This window comes from Nelusetta ayraudi, unplaced genomic scaffold (assembly GCF_046127955.1).
Source record: "Nelusetta ayraudi isolate G7.1 ecotype Tasmania unplaced genomic scaffold, CSIRO-AGI_Nayr_v1 ptg000135l, whole genome shotgun sequence".
Lineage (NCBI taxonomy): Eukaryota > Metazoa > Chordata > Actinopteri > Tetraodontiformes > Monacanthidae > Nelusetta > Nelusetta ayraudi.
This window is the reverse complement of record NW_027466185.1, coordinates 16031311-16058166: the sequence shown is the minus strand read 5'-3', so window position 1 is coordinate 16058166 and position 26856 is coordinate 16031311. Positions and strand designations below refer to the sequence as shown.

At 43.2% G+C, this 26856-nt stretch overlaps 1 protein-coding gene across 1 annotated transcript; it reads right to left on the bottom strand.

Moving 5' to 3' along the window:
• Positions 1-1087: 1087 nt before the first annotated feature.
• top2b (DNA topoisomerase II beta) lies at positions 1088-26837 on the bottom strand. The gene is made up of 36 exons (XM_076051455.1): positions 26305-26837; positions 24196-24354; positions 23175-23265; positions 21048-21111; positions 19512-19657; positions 19321-19418; positions 18236-18448; positions 17566-17739; positions 17377-17478; positions 16494-16631; positions 16266-16404; positions 15481-15638; positions 14837-14962; positions 14606-14716; positions 13935-14040; positions 13703-13812; positions 12954-13046; positions 12643-12757; positions 11868-11989; positions 10831-10979; positions 10482-10713; positions 9453-9587; positions 9154-9354; positions 8808-9003; positions 8613-8704; positions 7916-8068; positions 7736-7819; positions 6929-7123; positions 6639-6825; positions 6103-6261; positions 4911-5136; positions 4172-4254; positions 3444-3536; positions 2901-3035; positions 2712-2797; positions 1088-1606 (listed from the first exon to the last, which is right to left on the bottom strand). The coding sequence occupies exons 1-36, from the start codon at positions 26344-26346 to the stop codon at positions 1439-1441; spliced, it is 4881 nt and encodes a 1626-aa protein (XP_075907570.1). The 5' UTR covers positions 26347-26837; the 3' UTR covers positions 1088-1438.
• Between the last annotated feature and the right edge of the window lie 19 nt (positions 26838-26856).

Below are 26856 nucleotides of genomic sequence, written 5' to 3'. Positions count from 1 at the left end.
TATGTCCATATACTGTTTAACTTTACCATGAACTGTCCTGGCAAAGTAATAAAAATATATTTATTTTAACTTAGTCCTGTGCCATCCTTTCACACGACACGTCCACGCTTGTGACGCAGCCTAATGTGGGCGGTAGTGCAACGTTGATCGAAAAGTAGTAATTGCTATTGCTAAAGGCCCTGAATGGCGCTGAAGTGACTTTACTGCATCCCACCTCCACCCTGAGTTCACCTTTCACTCCCTTGACTCGCTTTGCTTTTCATGAAACATGTGCTAAAGCACGCAGTTCTGAAAATGTACCCTTTGTGACATCACAAAGGTGTCGCTACCTATCCCAGCTTAGCTCGATCTCCCCCGATTGGACGCTCATTTCCCCCCATTCCAAACATGTCAAGCATCAGTTTGAGCAGGATGATAAAAATCACATTTTGCAGGAGATCTGAATATGTCAATTGCTGCTCCACTATAGTCGGCAATGAAAAATAAGACCAGAAATGTGATTTTTAATGAAGGACCTGAAAGTTATTATCCCAGTAAAGCAGCGGCCAAAGTTTGGTTGGTTTCTAAACAAATTACAGCGGTTTGGCCAGGAGGGAAAATATTTCCTCATCTGTTTTTGAAATTTTTAATCGTTTCAACTTATTTTATCATTTAGCCCCAAGACGTATTATTTTAAAATCTGATTGGCAAGTGGCTCTGTTATCTCATGCAAATTAACCTGATAACACAGAAACAGTATGTGTTTTATGATTAAATCACAGCATCAGGAATAACTGAGGACAATAAAGTAACAAAAATGAATTGTATAAGACTAAATGTGACACTATTGTAAAGGGCGATGCAGTGGTGTAGTGGTCCGCACTGTCAACACACAGCAACAATGTTGCCGGTACCATGCCCGGGGTGCTTTTTATTTAGCCATATTTGAAATCATAAAAGCATATATCATATCATATATCTTCTTTTTAACTTGCTTTTATTTCACTGCAACAAGCAGTGGTGTGTTGTGGGTCAATACCGTGTGTTTACGTTGCAGAGCCAGGTGATCTTGTGTGCTGTCACTCAGTCAAGACAAAACTCATGCTGGTAAAGTGTGGTCATTTCATTGTTTACTTTCAACTTCATGTTCAAAAAGTTACATAGTTCATTTGTTGTTGTTTTTTAACAATTAAAATGTGCTAAAGCACAGCATTCTAAACTTCTAAAAGCTGCTTCGGACAAATACAGAACATCTTGAATGAGCATTTAAAAAAAGAAACCTGTATATGTATAATAAAAAGTGTAAAACACCTACACATTAAAAAAAAAAAAGAGTCATTGAACACCACCATTAATGAAAATCAAAAGGGCAAATGTACAAAAGTCTGAGGGGAGACGGTTGGAGGGGAAGAACTTGGGTCAGGGCTGGAGTGCTGCTGGATGCCTTCGGACGCCTTCGTTAATCAAACATGTCGTCGTCGTCGTCGTCGTTGTCGTTGTCGTCCGACTCCGCAAAGTACTTGACTTCCTTCTTGGCCCGGCCCGGTCGATCTCGGGACCGAGCTTTGGCTGTGCTCAGGCTGCTGCTGTCCTCGTCCTCTTCATCTGACGCAGGCTTCTGAGGTTTCTGAAAATCAGTTCAAGTTTAATCATGCATATATATGACAAGAAAAACTCCTTCCAGCTCATGAGAAACTACAGCTGTTGCGAAAAAGTAAAAAGTAGAGTATGGTGACTAAAACCAAATTAGGGTGTGCTTTCATTTTTAAGGTTGCTGTTTAACAAATGTTAAAGGTCCAGTGTGTCACATTTGGCTTGATTTATCTTTATAAATAGGTAAAACCTTAATATACTGCTCATAAATACATTAATAAAAGTGTATAATTGCAATAGAAAAAAAGCAATTTAGTTTTCCTACCCTAAGAATGGTCCTCATATCTATATGAATATCCATAGATCGAGGATATTGCTGTCATTTTGCACCACAATATTCTAAGGAAGCCTGGTGTGGACAATCCAGCTGCCTGACAGTGTGTTTCATCATGAGTGTGAACGATGTGAAATAAACCAGCGAAGAAGAAGATGGATGAAGTATCCAGGTGTGGGTGCACTGGCCACTGTAGTTCACTGGCGAGCTCAGGAGAGGGAGGGAGAGTGGAAGATATGGCAAAATGCAAAATCGAACCACTTGATGTCGCTGTTTCTTCTTCAAAATCTCTAAATATTACACACTTAACCTTCAGCTGTGTAATATTTGAAGAAGAAACAGCGACATCAAGTGGTTACATTTTAGACTGCAGCATCTTTCACTCCCCCTCCTGAGCTGCCAGTTAACTACGGTGGCCTGCGCATCCAAACCTGGATACCTCATTCACCTTCTTCTTTGTTGGTTTACTTGCAGATGCAAGCGTTCACCCTAATAACAAAACGTGCTGTCAGGCAGCTGGATTGTCCACACCAGGCTTCCTTAGAAATATGGTCGTTGGAGATGGCAGCTAACTGGGAGCACTGGGACCCTTATTGATCTATGGAGATTATTTTATATATGAGAATCATTTTATAATGAGGAAAACCAAATTATTTTTATTGTTCTGCGATTATACACATTCATTAATGTATTTATGAGCAGTACGTTAAGCTGTCACCAACATAAAAATTATAAATCAGGCCAAATGTTACACACTGGACCTTTAATCTTCAAGGTCAACTAGTGAACCTCGAAGGACACTCACTTTTCCATGAGATTTTGCCATTTTCTTGGCTGGACTGTAGTCTTCTTCCGAGCCAGAGGCCTTCCTCTTCCTCCCCCGTCCTTTACCTGCGTAAAACAGAGAGCAGCTGACTGAAGTGCTCCCTCCTCGCAGATATAATCCCAGTCCATCGAGGGCACAAATGTGAGAGGCAGCGGCTCTGCTGGGTACCTTTGAGAGCTGGTGCTGGGTTCTTGGACGCTGTGTCTGAGTCAGAGTCCCAGATGGACTTATCAGGTTTCTTTGCTTTAGGCGCTGGTGGCTTTTTGGCTGCAGTTGGAGCTGCATCAGAGGGCTTCTTGGCAGCTGGACATCACAAAGAGGAAAGAGTTGAGAGTTTGATTCCACTCGGGCTAAACACGGCCAAGACAATCGGTTCTAGAGTGCTGACCAATACTGAATTCTCATATTGAACAGGGGAATTAATGGACCCTTTTTCTGGCTTGATGTTAGAACAAATAGCTGGACTAACGGCTTGATAAGAATCAAATAAATTCATACAAAAATTTCAAACAAAAGTTTTGATTAGTCAAATGCAATTTGGAAACTGGTCCATGAAAGACAGGATGCTGTGACCTATTTGTCAGATTTAAAAACTGGATTAGACTTTTTGGAACTCTGAAGATTAACAGTTTGCGTTAACATCGTGGGGTTGGCACAGTTATGCACCAGGCTGTGTTACAGCTCCCTCTGGTGGACAGAGCAAGCACTTACCTTTCGACGCTGAAGACACTCGGTCAAACAATGAGCTGCTGGAGTACGTGGAGAAGATGCCGCGGTCGTTGTCGCTGTCTGACTTGGATCCATCTGCAAGGAGGGAAAATAAGCTGCTGCTGACTCTGCTCACTCATCAACCGATGCACTGCTGAGTGAGTCGCATTACCGAACTCCTCCTGATCAAACATCATCTACAGGGGAGGTCTGCAGTTGGATCATTATTGTCAAGAATTGTCTTTTGTCTTTGCACGAAGCACAAAGAACTGGCTTTCATGAATAAATAAAGATATTAATGATAAACACGAGCACTTGGAAAGACACTCATCAAAGATCAAAGAAAAAAACAAATACAAAAATTCTTTGTTTTTAAGTTGCTGTTAATATGTATTTAATCATGAAACAATTCCTGCAAAAAAAAACTGCCATTGAATGTTTCCTATTTCAAGTTTTAAAAGTACAAACGAACTACCATGAATTACACATTAAAATCGTTTGGGTTGAGGCCTGTTTGTGGGCCTTAGAGTGCCATCTAGTGGCGGAAAGAGACTGCGGCACTGAGCAAGGTCCGGTGTCTGTCTACTTTGATCCTAAACTAACTGTAGATGAGCTTAAGTCCATCATACACGATGGCATCCCTTCACAGGAGCGGCACTGGCCTCTGCTGCAAAGCAGTTTGATTCTTTGCCATCAGCCCTTGAGAAGGTTGAGACTGAGCTGGAACTCACCACTGTCATTGCTCTTGTCAGACAAGGCTGACTTGGACAAGAAGATGCTGCTCGTCTCCTTCTTTGTAGCTGCAGGTGTGGAGCTTGAAGAAAAGCAAAAGCAGAAGAGGGGTCAGACAGTTTTACATGGTTCACTATGTGAGAATTGCGACAAATTTGGACCAGAGTTGAAGCTCACAGAGTGAAGTTTTGGTGGACTTATTAAAACTTTGTGGAGGAATCTCTTAAAATCACCTTTTCTTTAAATCTAAGTTTTTATTTTTATCTAAGTTTTGACAGTGTCAGTGGCTTCATACTATAGACACTGTTCATACCTATAATGTACATACCAGGAACTGAGTCCTAATTTCGTACCACTAACGTGCAAATGTGAACTGGTATGACAATACAGTTGTCGTAACTGTGTCGTAACTGTGTCGTAACTGTGATTTTAAATCTGGAAATCAATCAAGCAATGAATCAATTTTTCAGTCTATCCATCTATCTATCTATCTATCTATCTATATCTATCCATCCATTTATCTATCTATATCGCTGGACTAGGTCTCTATATGAAGGTGATGTAATGTGTCAGTGTGGTTCTCACTGGATTCTGGAACCATATGGAGGATCTCATGAGGTGTATTAATTACTGGTAGACTCAGTATGACGTCACTGATGTCCTGGGTGTGAAGTGGCCGTCCCTCCACTGCCAGCGCTGCTGCTGCTGCTGGTTGTTCAGACTGGTTTGGACTCTCACCTGGGTTTGTGTTTGAGGGCTGAGTAGGAGTCTTGCTCGTCCTCGTCCTCGTCCTGGTGGTCGTTGTAGCGGCTCTTGGCCGCCGCCGAGGCCGAGTCGCCTTTGAGTGAGGACCCGACCGGAGACGAGGCCATGGCGTCGTCCTCGCCGTTCTCCTCCTCCTCACCCTCCTCCTCCTCCTCACCCTCCTCCTCGGAGAAATCGAACGTGTACTTTGGCTTGGAGGCTGAGAGATGGAAGCGGAGGGAGTTGATGTTGGAAGAAATCGTGGCTCCGCGGATACTGTGGTGTTGCGGCCGTGTTGCATCAGACTGCAGACGGCGTCACGTCACACTCTGACTGATTTCAGACCTCAGGCTGCTCACAGAAACAGGAGCAGCAGCGGCCAGTGGAGGAACTGAAGGAGTTTTGTTCAGGGAGATTCGCCCAGATTTGTTAACTAACGTGTCTTTGTTTTTGTTACCTAATACAATTTAACGGCATGGGCGTTAAAGTGTCTGAGTATTTAATGTCTTTAAGCCCAGTAAGTGAGTTTATGTCATAGGTATCAAACTCTGGCCTAAGTGTGGCCCGCAGGCATTATATTTGGCTCCCAAGGCCAATACACAATCACTGTAGAGCTGCTGGCCTGCTGCTATTATACGGCACGTCTAGCGCTAATACTACAAATCCCAGAATGCTCTGCTCAAATCAGGACCGGACGTTCATTGAAGGATATTATTATTACTTCATTGCTTTATTGTTAATTTTTTATTCAATGTATTATCAGCCCGTGTAAAAATGTTACTGTTGAAATTTCAATGAGAAGACTGCAAATAAAAAAGAGCCATATGATTTTCATTTACATTTGACTTATTTCTAGTTTTTTAATTTGAAATTTGATTTTGCATGTGTGCAGTATGAAGTTATTTATTGTATAGTACTAAGCTTTGCTTCTTCCATGTTCATATTGAAGCACAACCTGTTTGGCTCCATATAAAAGGTTCGCTGTTCTATTTGGGGGAAGATTTCTTTCAATTTCTTTCAATAAATATCAATGTTGGACCAAGACTTTGTCCAAGTTTGAAATTTGGGACCACTGTTAGTGTCCAACATGACGTGGGGAAGGTTGATGCAGTGCATTTAGAATGTGGACTTGAACGACTGAGCGACGACATGGAGTTTAGCCTGCTGGAGGCGCTGTTGGACTGACCTGAGGCCCTCTGGGACTTGTTCTCTCTGGGGATGACTGGCTGGCTGTCCTCCAGCTCACTGTCAGACTTGGACTCAATATCAGACCACGGGTTCCTCTTCTTCACCTTCTTAGAGGGAGTGCCCTTCGGTGCTGGAGTCTTCCTCACCCTCGGCGCTCCTGCAACAACACCATCAACACCATCAACACCCTGAACACCATCACCACCATCAACACTATTTCAATATTGTTCACTGAGAGAGGTCGACTCTGGACAATGACTGATGAGCCATTTCTAGAGTCTGACAAACAGTGAGTAGCAGTAGTAGTAGAAGTAGTCGTAGTAGTAGTAGTAGTGCTAGTAGTAATAGTAGTGGTAGTATTCGTAGTAGTCGCAGTAGCAGCAATAGTAGTAGTAGCAGTATCAGTACCAGCAGTAGCAGTACTAGCAGTAGTAGTAGCAGCAGTATCAGTACTAGCAGTAGCAGTACTAGCAATAGTAGCAGTAGCAGTACTAGCAATAGTAGCAGTAGCAGTACTAGTAGTGTGGAACTGACCAGGCTCTTTCTTTTCTCTCTTGGCTCGTGGGGCCTTTGGTTTGGCTGCTGCGTTCTCTCCTCCTGCTGCTCCTCCTGCTGCTCCTCCTGCTGCTGTTGCTCCTGCTGCTCCTCCTGCTGCTCCTCCTGCTGCTCCTCCCTCTCCGTCATCATCAAAGTCCAGCTTTGCGGCTGGATCTGCTTCGCTCTGATGTAAAGACAGAAGTGAACCACGTGAAGCCCAGAGCTCACAGTATTCTCACAGTCATCAGAGGCCCGCCGTGGTGCGTGGTGCGGTCCACGTGCACTACCTTCTTCTTCTTGATGAGTTTCTTGGCGGCGTCGGCTTTGAATTGTTGTATGGGAGGCTCCACCCTGCGGCCGAACGGCGACGGCAGCGTCTCCTCCAGGTTCATCTTCTTGGCCTTGGGCTTGCCCACCTTGCCCTTCACCAGCTTGATGGCCTTGCCCAGGCTCATGTCCTCTTTCTCCTGGGCCTCCACTTTCTTCAAGACAAAGCAGTCAGACGCATGATGTAGTTTTACAATGGAGCGACAAATCCTGTCATTCAACCCTACGTTGGTAGTTGCAGTTCGTTGTGTTCTAACAAGGCCAGAAGCTGCTTGCTAAGAGAAAAAGTGGAAGTCATTGGTGTATTATTTAATATAGAAAAAGGACAGACATTCAATTCATAGGGTGAGTCCAAACTATTGACTTGTAGTGTATATGTAATAAACCATATGGTAGAAACATCATCATGATGTCAAAATGTTATTTCATATTAATTGTTATTTTTTTCATATATTTATATATTTTTATTAATTACGTCTCTCTTTAGCTGCCTGGATGAAAATGATGAAAATTGTTGTCCTAACTGAGTTGTTTGCGTGTCTAAATTACACTGTCCTCACAGAGCTAACACTCACTGTGAACATGAAGTTAATTCTGTATACGGTGCGGCTGAACTGCTGTTTCCAAGGCAAAATGTGATTAAAATATGACCTTAGCCAGATTAATATCAAGACATTATTCTGCATATACACTTGCTGGGGTGAGTGTGACTCTACTGTTCCGAGGGAATAACAGTTGAGGCATCTGGGCAGCTTTTGCAAACTCACATCCAGCTCCTCGATGAACACGGCCAGGTCCTCCTTCCACAGGTCATCAGGTGATTTCTTCTGCAGATCGTTCAGCTCTGCCACCTGGACATTGGCAGAAAAGATTAATCTTTGATTATTAATGATAATAACAATAATAATAATAATAATAATAATAATAATAATAATAATAATAACAACCTTCTGGTCCCTCTGCTTGAGCAGCTCCTCCACCTTCTCTTTGGTCAGGCACCACAGGGGCATGTTGAGGATGTAGTTGAAGTTTGGTCCTGACGTGGAGCCGGAGTCCATCGAGCTGTCGCTCACGTTCCCGTCATCTTCCTCAGCGGCTTGCTACAGTTGGAAAATAAAATCCATTATATACAGGATGTATATACAGCAGTGGTTCTCAACTGCTGGAGCCTCAGGGCCCACGTTTCATTCCACAGTCCGCAGCACTCAAATTTAATTTAACAAAAATAAAAATGCTGGCCCACTTTCATGTCTAGTAAATAAATTATTGAAATTATTGAATGTGTGTGTCCTGCTAAACAAATGTCCCAACATTTTTTCTTATGTGTATTTGAAAATCCCGTGACCCGACCAAAACAGCTCCGTGACCCTCTTTTGGGTCACGACCCACCGGTAAGAAACAGGAAATAAAATGTTACCCGATCACAGCGCCTGTTAGTGAAAGCATCCCACATGGCAAAGCATTTTATCGAGGAGGCAGGAATATTACTGGACAGATGTATTGATCAGTTTCTAGTAAGCCCACGAGGGCTGGGCACCATGGTGTTTGACACTTGAATAAACTGATCAATCAATCAATGAATCAGCCAATCAATCAATCTATCAATCAATCTGCTGCAGTTTGAGATGAAGTGTGATTCCAAACCTTCTCCTGCGCGCTGTTCCAGGCAGCCACTGGGTCCGACTCGTATCCTTTCTGCACCAGCATGCGGATCAGGTCGCGCTTGGACTTGTTCTCTGTTGACGGAGTAAAAAAACGAAACTGCGTGAGGGAGGAAAATTCCACCCAGCCGATCCATTTTGCCCGAGCGTCCGTGCCCGCGTTGAGCCTTCTTCTTACCGATGGAGATCTTGCCGTCGATCTTCTCCAGCACGAAGCGAGCCTGATTGGAGAGCTTTGCAGCGGAGGCGCCCAGGCTGCCCACCAGCCAGTCCTTCCTCAGCTTGTAGTAGTGCAGGCGGAGCTCGAAGAACTCCTTGAGGATGTCCAGCACCGAGTCATACCTCTTCAGGCAGCCCATGTGGTCAAACAGCACCTGAGGCCAAACGCGCCATTGAATGGTCAGGTCAAAGGTCACTATTAAACATGTGCCAATACCACGACACTGACACCAGTTGTATATGCATGTATATGACGTTTAACGTCAGCAAGGTGCCTTGAGCAGTGAACTGGACTGTGACTGTACCATGGAGTTGCAGGTGAGGCTGGACTGCAGCTTGAAGACTTTGTGCAGGCCGACCGACTCGGCCTGGGTGAGCTTCTCCTCAGACATGCGAACCACAAATTTGACGGTGGAGTCGGTGTGGTACTCCTTGTAGTCGTTGATGAGGGCGGGGGTCTTGTCAGTGCCCTGCAGCATGGGCTCCAGCACGGACTCCTTGTAGGCCTGCACACAGGAGCCGAGGGAACAAACAGTCGGGGGTTTAGTGGAGGTGGCAAACATCCACACCGAGACGCCCGGCACCACGGAGGACTGAAGCTCACCTGCGTCCAGGTTCGAACGGGAAGCTCGGTGATCTCGATGGTGTTCCTGTCGATGACCGAGATCTCCCCGCTGACCAGGTACTGGTTCTGGCCCAGTTCGTGGATCACTCCTCTGAAGTTTTTGTAGCTGGGAAGCTGTTTGGGGACGATGGGGAGAGAGCGGAGACTGACTTTTCATCTGATCAGGTGGACGAGAAGCTCTGAGGCTGCAACTCTGCATCCACACTGAGGTCAACCTGCCCAAACTTTACTCCAGTCATTGCTCGTGTACTTAATAAGTGTTTGAGTATGCAAGTCTACAGCACACGCCTCATATCAGGGAGTTTGCAATGGAATACAGAAGTGGAAAAAAGTTTTTGGACACATCTTATTCCATCCCAATTATTATTATAATAATTATGTTTAAATATTTGCCAGATATTTTTTGTGCGTTTCAAAGGCTGCAACCGAGGCACACTAACAAATGGGAATTATTTTGAGGTTTATTGTTAAAAAGACAAAATAAGGAAACTGAATTCTTGTAATTCTTGTACTCTGTGTGTTCTGAGTACACGTGTTGGTGACGGCACTAATATAAGCTGCACTTTGAGACTTAAGATCGTTACAGTGCATCACAATTGATGACAGGACCAAAAACTCATTTTATGTGGTTTTCAGGTTGATGTAAATGGCTCTTCAACAACTAGAAACACACAGGTTTCACTGTGTACCTTTTTTGGACAACCTTCATAATATAAAGTTCTAATAGTTCACAGGATAGTTACACTGTGAATCTGTGTATCATGTTAAGAGAGGATCGTTACATCTACACACTGGACTTAAAGGGAAAGATGAACAAAATAGTTGTGCGTATCCACAAAGAAACAAAAGGATTTGACGGAACGGCGCTGTTGTGCAATCACTGTCAAACAAACCCCTGCTTTGCCTTTAATGTTGATTGTTGAGAGGTGACTTGTCTTCACTGCATCCTGCTTGACTAACAGCCAGTGAATGCAGGGCTGGTGCTGTTGCTGTGAACATGTTGCTTACCAGCGGCAGTGGGTCCTGATGCTTCAGCATGCGGTTGATGTTGTTGACGATCTCCCGCGGGTTGTAATTGGGGATCTTGCAGGCCCAGCCGGTCCCGATGCCCTCGGCGCCGTTCACCAACACCATGGGGATGATGGGAATGTACCACTCGGGCTCCACCTTCTGGTTGTCGTCAAACAGGAACTTGAGCAGGTTGGAGTCGACGGCCGGGAACAAGGTCTTGGCAAGAGGACTGAGTTGGGAATGAGAGGCGCCGCGTCAGAACTCGCTGCTCAAAACACACATTTTGGTGGCGCACAGGAGTGAAGAAGAGCGTCGGGACGATCCGCTGCGTCCCCGGCGGCCTCACCTGAGCATGGTGAAGATGTAACGAGGGCTGGCGGCATCTTTGCCCCCGTTGATGCGAGTGCCGAACTGACCCAACGGCTGCAGGATGTTCGCGTTGTTGCTGCCCACAAAGTTCTGAGCCAAGTTCACGATGGTCATCATGAGCGCTTGCTGCGGGCCAACACACAAAACAACTAGTGAGTCGTGAGTCGCTTTGAGATCAGGACATTATCCAGACTAGAGAGCATCGAGATCAAGACCAGACCAAGACTTTATATATCGAAGAAAAATAACAACAAAACAGAAAAAAATTAGCAGTATCTTTTTTTTAAATTCCAGTTTGCTTCTAAATGGAACAGCAAAATCTCTTTCCAGCAAGGTGTCTTTGAATCATTCCCAACTATTTTGAACCATTTTTAAAAAAACAAAACTTTGCTTCATAAGATTAAAAAAATAAATGAACTAGGAATAATAAATAATACTAATAAATAATAAACAGACAAATTCTGTTAAAAGTAAGTGAATTGGGGCTATTTGAACTATCCTGCTGTGCAGTTTAGCACAAAGTGGATCATTTTTTAGAGGAAGATTATTTTAGAGTATCTCGGGTTCGGAGGCTCTGTTCAGTAGTTTTCAGGACAAAAGAAAACATGTAGAAAATAACATTAGCCATTGTTATTGTATTGTAAAGTTATTGAAACATCCAATAATGGCTCACTGGTAATAAGTATTGCTGATTGCATTTTGGTTGTGCTGTCTTTGTAAAAGAAAATAAACATTAGTGAACTATAGTACTGAAAGCAGTGAAGTTGCTAAAGTGATCCAGATGTTCATCAAGACCTCAGGTATGTTCAGTCCAGATTGTCACTCACAACTTTTCTTTTTTTTTTGACAAAACAGTTAATAGTTAATGGCAAAAAACAGCATTTCAGAACTTGCAAACTTTGATTTGAGTGAAAGAGTTAAATCAGTACTTCAACTAGAACATTTTTTACACAAGTATCTGTACTTTTACTTAAGTACAGAATGTGAATACTTTTGCCATCAGGTGCTCCGTACCTCTCCGTGATGGTACGCAGACATCTCTGCCACCGAGCCGGCCAGTTGCGCCACCTTCACTTCCCTCTTGTCGTTTCTCTTCAAGCAGGTGTACAGCACCTTCCTCTGGCCCGGTTTCAAACCTGGGCAACAACGCACACATGAAGGCATCACTACTACACTCTCCCTTCTAGGCCAACGGCTGTGGAGCCGGGATGATTCGGCAAGTTTGGCAAAAAGAATCCATCAGTTCCCCTAAAACGCTATTGCTGCACAATTCCTATTCAGAGTCAACATGTTAAAGGTTGCGGTGCAAATTAGTTTAAGAGGGTTTAATGACTGTGTGAGTAGCTAACAAACTAAGAAACACAGTTAAATGTCCAGTGTGTAATATCTGGCTTGATTTACGATTTTTATATTGGTAAAAGCTTAATATGCTGCCAATACATAAGGGTCTTGCTCCCAGTTTGCTGCCATGTGCACCACAACATTTCTAAGGAAGCCTGGTGTGGACAATCCAGGTCACCTGACTGTGTGTTTCATATTTAGGGCGAACGCTCATATCCTCAAAAATAAACCAACGAAGAAGAACGTGGGCAAGGTATCCAGGTTTGGGTGTGCAGCCCAGCGTAGCTCACTGGCAAGGTCAGGAGAGGAAGGGAGAGTGAAAGAGCGCTGCAATCTAAATTGTAAAACTTGATGTCACTGTTTCTTCTTAAAAAAAACTCAAAATATTACACACTGGACCTTTAACAAACTCAGAATACCAGTTGAAATGAAGAAGGAGAAGACGAACCATCGACCAAGGATGGGATCGACCTCTCGTTGTCAGAATTGGAGAAGAGAATCAGCTCTTTGTTGATGAAGTCGTTGTAGGAGAGGTATTTAGTTTGGCTTCCATACAGATATTGCTATAAAAGAAAAAGAAAAAAAGAGATTTGAACATCATATTATACGCACAAGCCTCTCATCATGTGTGTGATGTTTCGTCAAGATGACTTGAAAGTCTCACAAAGAGGAATTATTGAGACTCATTGAGCAAATCAGCTGCATCTGGTGGCTGATTTGTCATTGAAATATCTTTGAAAACCAGGCGAGCTTCCAAACCTCGGGCAGGCCGTGCATTCTCCTCTGGCGCCTGTCCTCCATGAAGTTGGTGAGCCATTCCTTCCTGTCGTCCGTCTTCTTCTTACTGAAGGCCTAAAGGGGAAAAACAATCACGCATCGCGGCGTAATTAACGTTTCGTACCAACGCGAGGGTTGAGAGAACGTTAACGTTCAGATGTCGTGTGTGCTTTTTCATTGGCTGTGATTTAAGAGACTGTTTACCGCGCTGGGCGGTTCGGTCGCTGCGAGACAAGCCTGAACTGCTGTCCATCTCTCTTCCAAAGGTCCAACATGTATCATTTTTTAAGTGCGTGACTGATACTCAGCAGTGACGGCTACTGCCAGGGCTTCAACGAGACAAATTGGAAGCGATCCTCCAGCTCGTAAACGATGTTAGCTGCTGTATGAATTGTTGCAACGCTGGCATTTTATTTGATCACATCTGGACAGAGGACAGTTGCACACATCGAGTGCACTTTTATTAACGTATTTAAGGGCAGAATGTTAAGCTTTCACCAATATAAAAGTCATTAATCAAACCAAATTTTACACACTGGACCTTCAAATGTGGCACACGAGAGTTTTGTCCAATCAACTTCTCAAGTTGTTAAAAAAAATTCAGGGTTTATGATGCTTTTTTGACCCTGTGCAGCAACCTACTGGATATCTGTATCTTAGATCATTTAGTGATCAGCTCCTAACATGACTACAGACAGCAAGCAGCCCTGCAGTTCCTGACTGACACTCACCAAAGTGATGGCTGCATCGTCCTCCGCTCCGCCGTATTTGAACGTAATTCGATGCCTCTCCATTTCGGCAAAGTATTCTTTCGCCTCTTTGCTTGTACTTGTACCCAAACCTGAGGAATGAATAAAAAAATAAAAAAATTCAGGAAAAGCGATGGGAGATTTTTTTTTTTTGCTGGTCGCCACAAATTGAGAGATGCAAACTGGACGGATCTTTAAAAAATGAGGCGCAAACCTTTGTAGTACTTTATGTGCCACGTTTTGTAGTTTTCCGTTTGCTTCTTCCACTCGTCAAACTCTGGAATGCTGTAGAAGGACAACTCCTGCTTGTTCTTGGTCGCCTGCAAGCAACAATTTCATATACGATTTGACTGATTAGGTTCGATTAGATGTACATTTACAAAGAAAGATGTTTAGTATGAAGTGCATGAAGATTCTATGATCACTATATCTCAGTTTCTTCACTGGCTCGCGATCCAAAAGTGGGTGGCAGAGCTGTTTTGATTGGGTCGCGACCTTGTGGGCAGGTTCCCTTTTATTGAAAAAGGATTTTAAAATATATATACTTATACAGAAAATGTTGGCCATTTATTTTGCAGGCCACACAATTCAATTCATTAATTTTTCTATAATTTATTCACAAGACATGATAGAAAGTGGGGCAGCGTTTTTATTTTTGTGAAATAAATTTGGGTCTTTATTGTAAGGAAAAAAATGTGAGTGCTGAGGCCACTGGTCTTATAACATTTGCAAGTTTGGAAGTTTTTAAAAGGGTCAAAAAATAATAAAATATAATTTGAACGAATGTCCTCCACTGAATGTAAAAGGCAAGGGATGATTTCATAGTTGTCATCTTCCTGTTGCTAAAGTGCAACATGAAGGCCGTTGCAGAAAAGCGTCCATTACTTTGACAATCGGTGTGATGAACTCCTCCAGGAATGTGTGTTTCAGCAGGGACGGCCAGTTGTGGTGGAAGAAGTTGATGAGAAGTCCTTTGATGTGGGAGCCGTCTTGATCCTGGGACGACACAGAGACGTTGGAGCTGTTAGCTGGATGGGCATTCATTCACCCAGAAGGCCGCGAGTGAGTGAGTGAGTGAGTGAGTGAGTGAGTGAGTGAGTGAGTGAGTGAGGTCACCTGATCAGTCATGATCATGATCCTGCCGTAACGGAGGGACCTCAGCGACTCGGGGTCGTCGTAGCTCTTTTTGTACTGAAGGCCGACAATTTTGATGATGTTGTTGATCTCAGCGTTTTCCATGATCTGTAAAAAAAATATATATATACGATGTGAGAGTGAATAAAAAGCTGATCAAACATATTAACAACTAATTCTGTGCAGATGTGTGCACTCATGGCCAGCTAGGCTTTCTCTGTTAGCCTTAATATACATTGAAAAATAAACCTTCCCATAAATATGATAATAAAGTTATGCTCCTCTTGTCTATATGTTCTTTTCACATTATATAATACCCACTTCGTCTCACTGTTTCCATTACTGTATATTACGGTAGAGTTTTTATCCAATCATATTCCAGCTCGCTTGTGTTGTCAGGTTCTATGAAATCTGCCTGAGGCCTTCAGAATTGGACCAGTTTGGACAAGAGTTTGAGCTCACAGTGTAGTGTGGTGTGTTTGTTGACTAATTAAAGCTCGACTGGGTCAGATTTGGAAGCGTTCACTTCACTGACGCCACTAAGATGCCACTAAAAACACAGTACGCAACCATGACTTGCAACATCAGAACAGTCAGCCGGACCTGGTCATCAATCTGTGTCTTACCTGTTTATGCGTGGCCTCTCGCACGTTCAGGATCTTTCCCCTGAGCGGGAAGACGCCGTAGCGGTCGCGTCCGATCACGCCGAGTCCAGAGACGGCCAGAGACTTGGCGGAGTCGCCCTCAGTGAGGATCAGTGTGCATTCTGACGAGTGCCTGCCGCCTGAGAGACACATTTTATAGACGCACAACATATGAAAACCTGAAGAACCTGAACTTATGGGATCACTTTGACTTGGACTGTATGAATCTGTGGGTCAGCACTGATCCACTCTGTTTGGTTTCTTTGCTGGAGCCTCGGCACATGAGACACTCTGCCCATCAGGACCAGTGCGTGATGGTCTCAGGACCAAGAGAACCAGAACCGTGTGAGCTTGCAGGTTTGGACTGGCTGTTTCTGTGTGTTCTGAACCTCTGAGGCCCAGTTGCCAAGTTCTGACCTTATTGTAAGACGTTTAGAGCCAAACTGAAAAATTAGAACAAAACCTCTGACATGTTTCCCCTTCCACAGTTTAGAACTCAATTAAGAGTCAAAACCGATGAATCAAAAGTAGAAATAATAAGAAAAAAAATAATAAAATACACAGTACCTTTCATCAGAATGATTCTGATTTACGAATTTACGTCTAAAAGCCTTGATGCTATCTTTGAAGAAGCCCTCATTTCCAGATAACAAAGTGTGTTTGCAGACAGAGAAGCCATCTAATCAGCGATGGACACTCGTCTCCATGTGAGTGACTGAAGGATGTGGAGGATGTGAAGGATGTGAAGGATGTGGGGGTTCACACACCAGCGTCGTTGGCGTCGTCCAGCTTGGGGATGCCTTTGATCTTGCTGTGCTTCACAGACGAGCACTTTTTGTTCAGCTGTGTCTGAGCTTTGAACTTCACCCAGTTGAGGATGCTCTCCACGATTCCACAGTTGGTGGCCTGACGGCGAAATGCAAAGAGTAAAGAAAAGACGCAAGCCAAGAAAACGAAGAGAACAAGGGAAACGAGAGGGGAAGATGTGTCCTTACAGCCCGGATGAACTTCTCCGACAAAGGACACTTGGACCCGAAGCTTTTGGTCTGGAGGGTCATGTTCTCCTTGGTCTGGGAGTCGAAGGACGGGTTCTCAATCAACGCGTTCACAAACACCCAGATGTGGTTCTTCACCTGGAGATAGATAGATAGATAGATAGATAGATAGATAGATAGATAGATAGATAGATAAGTACTTTCTTCATCCCTTCCAGGTTTCCCTGAAGAACCACACGAGTTGCCCGCAGACCTGTTCCAAAAATTGCAACTCGGTCTAGATTAATATAATTAGATAAATTTAATTTTAGATCATTTTAATATGCTGCAATTTTTATGAATTTATTAACTCTAGAGAGGTTTAAGTGAACTCTGTGAACTCAGTTTAATAGAAATAAGGTGTTGAATATTGATATTATCTGAATCCAACCTTGGTAATTTATTGTTGATAATTATTGAGAACTCATTAACGTGATCAGTGTCTCAGAGTATCATTAATAATAATGATATACAACTATAGGTTAACTGAGACGTGTTATTTCAGAAGAGTGTAGCAAACTGGTTGCCCTTCGTATGACTTGGTACCCATGAAGTAGCTCCCTGGTTCAAAAAAGGTTGGTGAGCCCTGCACTACAAAATAAAAACCTTTTTTTATGTTGACTCTATTCAGGAAATTTCAATTTAAAACCTCGAAATGAAAACTTAAATAATCTCTTTCCTGCAATATTTTTTTTTTCGCTTCTTGTGGCCCAAATCCTCTTTCATGGAAAGTAGATAAATACTTTTTTCACTTTTTTTAATAAAGGTTAGAATTTCCATGAGTTCAACAAATGGCTGCAGTGGAAGCATCTTGTTTGTTTTTTGTTTTTTAACTTCGGCTCACCTGGAAGGGTTTGACTGAAACTCCTGCCTTGTTCTTCTTCTTCACCACCTCGATGAGTTTGGCCACGATCTGGTCCACCACGTAGTCGATGTGTCTGCCCCCCTGAAACACACGCATGCTCAGCGTCAACCAGCAGTGTGAGACGCAGACGCAGAGCGTCGGAGGCCTCGTGGTGACACGGCTGCAGACCTTGGTGGTGGCGATGCTGTTGACGAAGCTGATCTGCTGGAATCCCTTCTCGCTCATGGTGAGACAAACCTCCCAGCGATCGTTCACCGTCTCATTCACCACCTTGAGCGCCACCCCGGTCTCGTCCAGCTTGTCCTTCACGTACAGATCCACGTAGCTGCGGAAGCTGGTGACCTTGTGGGTGGAGAAGGAGAAGGCGCAGGTTCATTTAACGGGTAATGTTGGTCACTAAAACACAGCAGAGGCTGAAAATATTTTCCTTCGTGTGTTTTCTCCAATTTGTATTTTTAATGAATTTGCAAAAATCAATCAAACCTGCCATTAATTCTAGATTAATGTTGCAGAGTTTTGTTTAAAAAAAATACATATAACAAAGGCAGTATATTGGAAAAAAGAAGGTTTGTTGCACTGGCTAACACTTGCATGTGTTAGCCAGTTTTAACATATAAACAAATAGTCATATATATATGTACATTTATTTATACATATATATATACACATATATATACACATATATACATATATATACATAGATAGATAGATAGATATACACACACACACACATATATATTCATATACATATACAAATTTGAATAAACTACATTGAAGTTTCAACATTAGAAGGACATTTTGTGAGTGCAGTTCATCAACGCTGTCAGGCAGGACTTACGGGCAACTTCTTGCCATTGAGCAGGACCTTCACCCCCTTGCAGGAACCGGCCACGTCGTACGCTCTGCGGGTGAGCAGCGCCATGATGTCCTTGTCCAGCTTCTCCATCTTGAACTTTGCCAGGTCTGGCTGGAAGGTCACGCAGGTGAAGTCGTCGCCGTCGAAGAACTTGACCCTGGGCTCCGACGTCTTCCCCATGTTGTTCTGCCACGTCTGACAATGCAAAACACAAGATGATGTAAAAACATGTCCATTCATGTTTTATTTCATAGAGAAATATTTCTAATGGGCGACACGGTGGTGTCACCGTGTTGGAGTTTCTGTGTTCTCCCTGTGTCTGTGTGAGTCCACTGGGAACTGCAGCTTCATCCCCACAGTTCAAAAACATGCACGTAAGGCCAAGTGGGAACTTTAAATTGTTCCTGTGTGTTAGTGTGAGTGTGAAGGGCTTGTCCAAGGTTTAACCAAAGACACAGTGCAGAAGAAGCAGGTTTAGAAATTGGATGGTTGGGATCTACAACCCTGTAAATTCAATAGACCTGAACAGAAGTGATGAACTTGAAGAAAAGGTGGCAACACCCAGTAATGTGAAACAACCCTTCAGGGTATTAATAAGAGCAACATTGCTCACGACCATACATTGACCATACCATACATTAAAACTCTATATAATAGAAATGACTTATTATATAATAACTGAACTTTGCATTAAGGGATTAAATCAGTCAGTGCCAGTGTCAGGAAACAAAAGCATCAATTTAAGGAATGTAAACTGCATTAATGTCCAGTGAATAACCTAACGCAACAGAGCTTTGACGCAAAGATATTTTGTTTTATCGCATGTAAGAAAAATCTGTTTCATGAAGTCATTTGAATCAATACCTGAGCTCCACTGACAGATATGAATCACCACTGCGCCTCACCTCGCTTACACATTTACACAAATTGTAACTCTTTGGTGATAAATGTGTCGTCTTGCAACATCTAAATCGAGTTTTTCCTCATCCTCCGAGCTGTGTAGCGCAACATGAAGCCAAACCGAACCCCAGCGAGGGAGGCGGTGTTCAGATGGAACTTCTCCCCACCTGCTTGAAGCTGTGTCTGTACTCTTTACAGGCCGTCTCCACGGTGAACTTGGTGCTGAAGATGTTGCAGAGTTTGGCGCCGTATCCATTCCTTCCGCCTGAGTCCGGGCAGACAGACAGACAACAGTCAGCGCTGCAACGACAAGCGGAGCCGACAACCCGACGAGCTTCCTTCACGGAGCGGCGCTCACCTGTGACTTTTTTCTCCTCGTCGTCGTAGTTGCTGGAGGTGAGCAGGTGGCCGAAGATGAGAGCTGGGACGTACATCTTCTCGTCCTTGTGCTCCACAACCGGGATCCCCTTGCCGTTGTTCCACACGGAGATGGTGTTGGATTCTCTGATGGGGGGGGGGGGGGGGGGGGCAGAGTGTGAGGAGACTGTTCTGACACAGTAGCTGCATTTCCACGGCAGTTTTTGTTAACGTTTATTGGCTGTCAAGAATGGTTGTTACATTTTTCTCCTTAATGACTTGTAAAAACCATTCCGTCTCCTCCTCCGTCCAATCAAAAGGCGCCATTTTCACTGGTCAGTGAACTGGTCATGTGACCCCGCACGTGTCAGAATTTGGTTCAGAGTGGTTTTTATAAAATACAGTACCGTAAAAAAATTAAATGATGAATGATTTCTAAAATTAGGGATGCACCGATTCCAGTTGTATGTGTGTGTATATGACAGTTTGGTAAATTTGTGTTTGTACTGCAGTGAAACTTGTGACAGTCGCCCTGTTCTAGAAAAACATGCTGAGGAATTTTGTTCAAATAACAGAACATCTGTGGGAAAATCTAATCAAAGCAATAAAATCAAAGTCATTGGACAATGTTTACAGCAATCACACAGACACCCAGACACAGGGATGTGCGATGACATTGCAGTTGGAAAAGGAGGAGAAAATCATCATAATATTCACAGTAGCTGTTCATCTTTTTCCCCTCTAGATCTGATCACACAATGCATTTTGCGTTGACTCAAAATAACTGCTTAATGAGCACCCGCCCCCTGCAGGCAGGCTCAGGGAATTGAGCGTTCACATTTAGTCCATGAGAGCCGACGCATAGACCTGAGTGGTGCAAGGATAATGGCATCATTTGGCTGACATTAGTGAGAGCAGCAGCAGCAGCAGCAGCGCTGAAGGACACACTGCTGCTGCTGCTGCTGCTGCTGCTGTCTAATGCCGACTGGAGGTGAGCTGCACACAAAACAGCTCTGTGCCTTTCAACACATGACACTACAAGTCTGGCCAGATGTTTGAGCCACTTCTGACTGGAGGAGTACAGAAATTTGGCATGAATCCAGTGACATTGAAAGATAATGTTTGTGCACTGATACCCGAATCAGTGAACAAACCAAGCCTGAAACGTAAGAAGAAAAAAAAAACGCTAATAGCTTCCTGAACACTGCTAGGGTTAGGTTTAAAACAATAAAACAGCGTTTCTCAACTGGTGGGTCGCGACCCACCAGTGGGTCATGACTTTGTGGCCCATTTTCATTTCTAAAAAAAAAGAGATTTCAATATATCTACATTTATATACTTTAATATTACATATCACATTTTGTTCATGTGATGATTATGACTGTAAGAAGGCATTCTGTATTGTTAGACTATTGAAACAAGTCTGAGTGCTGTGGAATGAATTTGGGCTGCGACTTCATGATAAGGAAAACCACGTGGGTGCTGAGACTCCAGGATTGACTGGTATTCAATCACAAGGAACAGTGTGTGTACTCACGCGTCCAGGGTGATCTTTATGGTATTCATGTTCTTGTCTCGCTGTTTGTTGTCTGCGGCGTTAACTGCAGGGGAGGAAATATCAATGCAGTAAAAAACTGGGTGAGTAATCAAATACCAGTAAAGGAGAATCACACGTCTCATTTTCTGCAAAAATCAAACATTCCCGCCACCGGCTGCTGCACATGGAGGTCTTCAGACAAATCTAAATGAACAAAATCTTAAACATCATCCCTGGAAAGACGTGCGTTCACTTCATTGTCTTTACTTAATGCTTGCTGTGGACCTGCTAGTTGACAGTGCGTGAATACCGACTAAGCCAAACGACTGCGTGGCCCAGAAGTCTCCGCTCACCTCTGGGGTCCAAACAGGCACAAAGAGAGGGTGCTTTCTATTTTGCTGATGGGGATTCTGCCTCGCGGCATCCACCGCTGCTCTGTGCGGGGTCATTAATATTCATCCGCGCAGGGAAACAGAGTCATTAATCAAACACCTTCATAAACACACACCAGTGTGTGTGCTTATGAAAGCCAGCGGTACGGCCAACGGCAGGAGGATTCGTTTTGTCTTTCACAGGCTTGAATTGACAAATGTGATTTTTTTTTTTTTTTTACTAATCAGACTTGTGGGATTTTACTTCGGACACCTGCCACTTGTTTTGTAAAGTGACTTTAGCCCCAGGTGTTGGCAAACTACAGCCCGGGGGCCATGTGTGGGCCACTAAACTTTTTAATCCGGCCCGACAAAACTTGAAGAAATGATATTAACGGTAAGTAAAGTCATAAAAACAGCTGCGTTTCCTCCATGTTTCCAGTGTTTTCAGAGTCATTCACTTTAAAATGAGTGAAAATGTTCTTATAATAATAATAATAATAATAATGATACATTTATCCTCACTTTTTTGCCATGTTGTCATTGATGCACGGACAAACACACAGACACACGCAAGTCTAATGGCAGTCACATTTAAAATTTAATGTGAACAACCACACATGAATTTTTCAGCAAAATAAATGTGAATTGCTCCAATGGAGAGACTTTGCCCCTGACACTCGCACGCACAGACTCCTCACTGCAACTCCTCATGTGTGCTTTGAAACTGGAGAAAATCAGAAACTCCCTTCAGCGTATAGCTACAATGTCTGTTATAATATCTGGGGCCTTGTCCCAGATACACTGCAGAATCTTTACAGTAATATGAACCACGCAGCTATTCTACAATAAGCGCAGCTACGTCACGACAGGTGAACGACTCTGATGGGCTTGTGACAGTGACCCTGTGGGGATAAATGGAATTCCGTTGAAGGTGTTTATTGTCATTTTTTTGGGGTGATTCTTTAACGCTTGTGCTTGTTTTTCTTTTCAACAATGCATGCAGTTGTGTATTATTCATTTGCAATATTGTCTGCACTAGTGTGACCCTATTCAAATTACAGAGAACCAGGATGCTTGACCCGCCTCAAATGATACTCAAAGGTCACTCAAAGGTCACTTAAAGATTTCAATATTTCTATAGTATGCCTCCTCTGTAATGTATAGAAAATATATTACTCATTATATCATCAAAAAAAACCACCAGGATGCCCAGATCCAGGATCTGTCCTGGGATCAAAAGGATGTTTGGTCTCCCTTGTCTGCGCTATTTCCGAGAAAAACTTAATAGAAAGAGACAATGGTTGAAAAAAGAAGAAGAAGTGAATTGAGTCCTACTACTTTAGAACCTGCAGTATGAACGGGCCATTTTACTGTACGGAACTGTGACTGTTTTTAGTCAGGAGAGTTTTCCCCACCATTAGTGTTGCATTGTGTTTGTGTATTTTTAACCGTCTTGCTCACTGTTGTATCATGGCTGCTGCGACACTGAAATTTCCCCTCTGGGGATCAATAAAGTACCTCCCTACCATTGTAGGACCTGCAGTGTGAACGAGCCAAAGAAACATGGAGACGGCCGACACGACACAACCATGAAATGAATGACTTCTCTGCTTTTCAATGACTCCATCCAGGCTGCAGGGACTGAGACTCACCCAGAGGGAAACTAACCTCCGCACAGTCCATTAATGAACCCAGTCAAGGGCTTATTAAGCTGCCGTTAACACGGGTGGTGCCAACTGGTGGAGTTACTCACCTAGAATTTCATCAAAGATTTTGTACAGTCCTGGAACATAGGTGACTTCTCTCTGGTTCATCCCCACCTCTTCGTCAAACACCCACATTTGCTAAAGTGAAAGGAGAGTAGAAGTGGACAAAACAACAATAGAAATACAAAGACTGATTAACGCAGTCGTGTGCAGTAGGGGCTGGAGTGTGTCAGAGGTCACGGTGGGAGAAGTCACAGTGATGAGGCTGAATTCAACTGTAAGACTTGGACACACTTTTATTTGGTTTGTCATAAGAGAAACTAGAAAACAGTCCATCATCACTCATACAGGGCTTCTACACTATGGACTCTGGCATGAACTTTCAAGATGGCATGTACCCATCACACACAAAAAAAACATCATCTGTAATGGCACAGTTCTGAAAACAGGGGCAGCAACAGCATCACACTAGGCAGACAGGAGGATTCACTTTCTGCAGCTCTATACCATCATAATAAAGATTATTAGAACTAGTAGTAGCAGTAGTAGTAGTAGCAGTAGTAGTAGTAGCATTAGTAGTAGTAGCAGTAGTAGTAGTAGCGGTAGAAGTCGTAGTAGTAGCAGTAGTAGTAGTAGTACAAGTACACCGACTAAAGCAAACAACTACATCTGCAGTCTGCACTAAATGTTAGTCTTACTGGCAGACAGCCGACTTGACAGAAAATAACATGGAATTCAAATTTTTGCACAGATTTTGGCTTTTAAAGGCTGTGGTCATTAACTTTTGATCATCTGATGAACAGCCTACTTCAGTTCAATTGTTGTTTTCAACAAATTGGCTGCTCAAGATTTTTGGTCTCTTGCTTCCATTTCTTCTTTTTGCAATTTTGAAGCTCAACTGAGAACTTTCTTTACACCCAGACGTGCAAAATGCAAATTCTTGCAATTTCTAAACTGGTCTTAAGATTTTGATCAGGAGTGTATATGATACAGCACCAGCAATAATCAGGAATGATGGCGCTCACTTCCCCCCATCACTAGCAGCGGCTCACTGTGGCACTCACTCACCTGGGTGATGGGCTCCACGGAGCCGATGTAGGTGTCCGGACGGAGGAGAATGTGCTCAAGTTGGGTTTTCTTTTGGTAAACCCGCTCCACGGACAACTTGCTGCCCCCCTTCTTGGCCACTTCCATCTTGCCAGCGTCACCCCTGCCGTTTGCAGCCTCCTGCGGGCAGAAAAATGGTTTTTGTTGTTACCAAAAAATAGATAAATCAACAAAAAGCTGTGTTGACAGGTGATGACAAATGATCGGCTGTGTCGCACAAAGCAGAACTGGGCCCTGGTCCTGTTGGTGGCCCCATCAGTTTGGTGACATAACAACAATGCAAGGTAGTGGAAGGACAAGAAACTCATTAAATATAACAAAATGAAAATATCATATATACTGTATAGTCACTTTTAATGTAATCAGACTGCTTATCTCTCTCTGTAAGAGCTCATATAGATTGTATAATAACGTGTTTAATAAACCATATGTTAAATGGGTGAACCCACTTTATAAACAAATGCCAAATCCTTTCATATGGACACTTTAAGCCAGGCGCGATCAAACTATGGTCCAGGGGCCATATGCAGCCCGTTAAATTTTCTAATCCAGCCCTCTGAACTTGAAGGGATTATCTTAATCATAAGTAAGCCACAAAATAGCTGTGTTTCCTCCATGTTTCAGTATTTTAAGAGTCACTTCAATAAAGAGCTAAATACCGTGAGGCTCCACAAACACATTCTGCTGCAACGCTTGTGTTCATTTCCAACTGACATTAAGGCACATATTTTCTACGTACGTATATTTCCTACCTATGATATATTTGTTCCCCCTCCGTCCATCTGCTGCTGCTCTGTCACCTCCCTCTGACACATTTTAGAAGCCACTGTGGCCCCAGCAGTCAAACAGTTTGCCCCCATCCCCTTCCCCCCTCCCCAGCTGCTTTAAGCGCCTCGTGTTTTTGCTCGTTGCGCATCGTCTCATCTGTGCGTTTTGCCGTTTAGGCTTCAGCTGAGCTGAAAATTCCACAGAATTTGTGCTTTTAACGTGGAGCAGATTCACCCGCTGCACACACACAGCAGACAGCATCTGGGTCACCTTGGTGGCTCGAGACCAACTGATGTGTTTGCAGACTGTGGATGGCTTCAGTAGAAGATACAACATCCCCCCTTGAAGACTTATAGAAGACAAATAACTCCAGCGAGTAGATGCTTCTCTTTTAAACTGATTCACTCACAGTGAAGAAACCACCTCGTTTTGAAGTGTTGGTTTAGAGCGCGAGATCCCCCTCACTTGTTGGACAATGATCAGATGGAATCACCACGGTTTGATTATTCAGAGGCATAACGAAGTAACTTGTTTGTATGGATGTAGTAATTGATTGATAAATAAGCACAACTAAACTACCTACTTAAGACTTGGCCACACTTTTGTTTGGTTTGTCATATGAGAAACTAGAAACAGCGTCTGCCACCGTCATACAATTGACAACATTAATTTGAAGTTTCAGTTAATAAGCATTGTTGACTTCAAATCCATTTTTGATCGGAGTAAATCAATACCGTTTGATTATTCGGAGGCATAACGACATAACTTGTTTGTATTGATGTAGTAATTGATGAATAAATAAACGCAACTAAACTACTTACTGTTCTGAGCGAGCCCGTAAAGTTCTAGCGCTGCGAGTTAGTATGGTGCTGAAAATATTAAGAAATCTCGACATTTATATTGAAAACACATCTCAACCAAAAACGATGTTTACTTGGACTCCAAATTTCGTCTGTGCGTTCATCGGGAGATCTCGGTCCGCCCAAAGCCCGACCCAATATTTGAAAGTGCAACTTGAAAAACCTCAAAAAGCAATTTTAAACCCGACACAATGTGGAATATCCCGTTGCAATTGGCATTTATAACACTTTAGCGACCTCATCACAAACTAGACCAATGCCGTAGTAACCACTAGCTGCTCTTTAACACACACAGAGGGGAAGTGCAGACACGGAAGACTTGCAGGGAGATTTAAATGCTAGCTCCAGCTTCTAGCAACTTGGGCAACACAACACAACACTTGGGACTCACACAAAACACAGCGCATCACAAAATTGAGTTGTGTTAAAAAACATATCTTACCATCCAGGCGAGCCCCCCGCTTCCTGCTGCGCCGTTAGACATCTTTCTTTGTGGTCCCCTCCGATTTTTGTGTGTTATCCCAATGTGTTACAATACTATGTCCGATTGTTGTCACAATGAAGAGTTCGTCCGCATAACAAAAACGCTTCAGTTGCTGCACGGGAAGCAAACCTGTTTATTTTTCATGTTGCTCATCCATTGGCTTAATAAAAAAAAAACAAGTTTTTTTTTTTTTTTTTTTTTTTAAAGGGGCATCAGGAACGGATGAGGGGAGTGCACCGCAGCTATTGTTCAAATGGACGAGCGGTGGCACAGTAGGCCGAAACTTCCAACAAAGATGCTAAACGGGGCTACACAATAAATACTGTACAAAAAGGCTGCATTGAACGGAGGTACAATTTTGTGCAAGGCAAAAAAAATAATAATCAACGGAGCATCACAAATACGTAAAAGAAACGCCACGGGAACGATTTAGCAAAATACTTTTTCATTTACAAATTAAAAAGGAATATTTGCTAGCGCTAGCAGCAACCGCTCTCCGGCTCCTCCATC

Bases quoted from the DNA above. Each gene is read 5' to 3' on its own strand.
- top2b (XM_076051455.1), bottom strand. From the start codon at position 26,346: ATGTCTAACGGCGCAGCAGGAAGCGGGGGGCTCGCCTGGATG. The intron at 14,963-15,480 runs GTAAGACACAGA...TTTTTTTTACAG, and splicing joins GAGAGGCCACGCATAAACAG to ATCATGGAAAACGCTGAGAT. The intron at 14,041-14,605 runs GTAATGGACGCT...TGTTGCTTGCAG, and splicing joins TCATCACACCGATTGTCAAA to GCGACCAAGAACAAGCAGGA.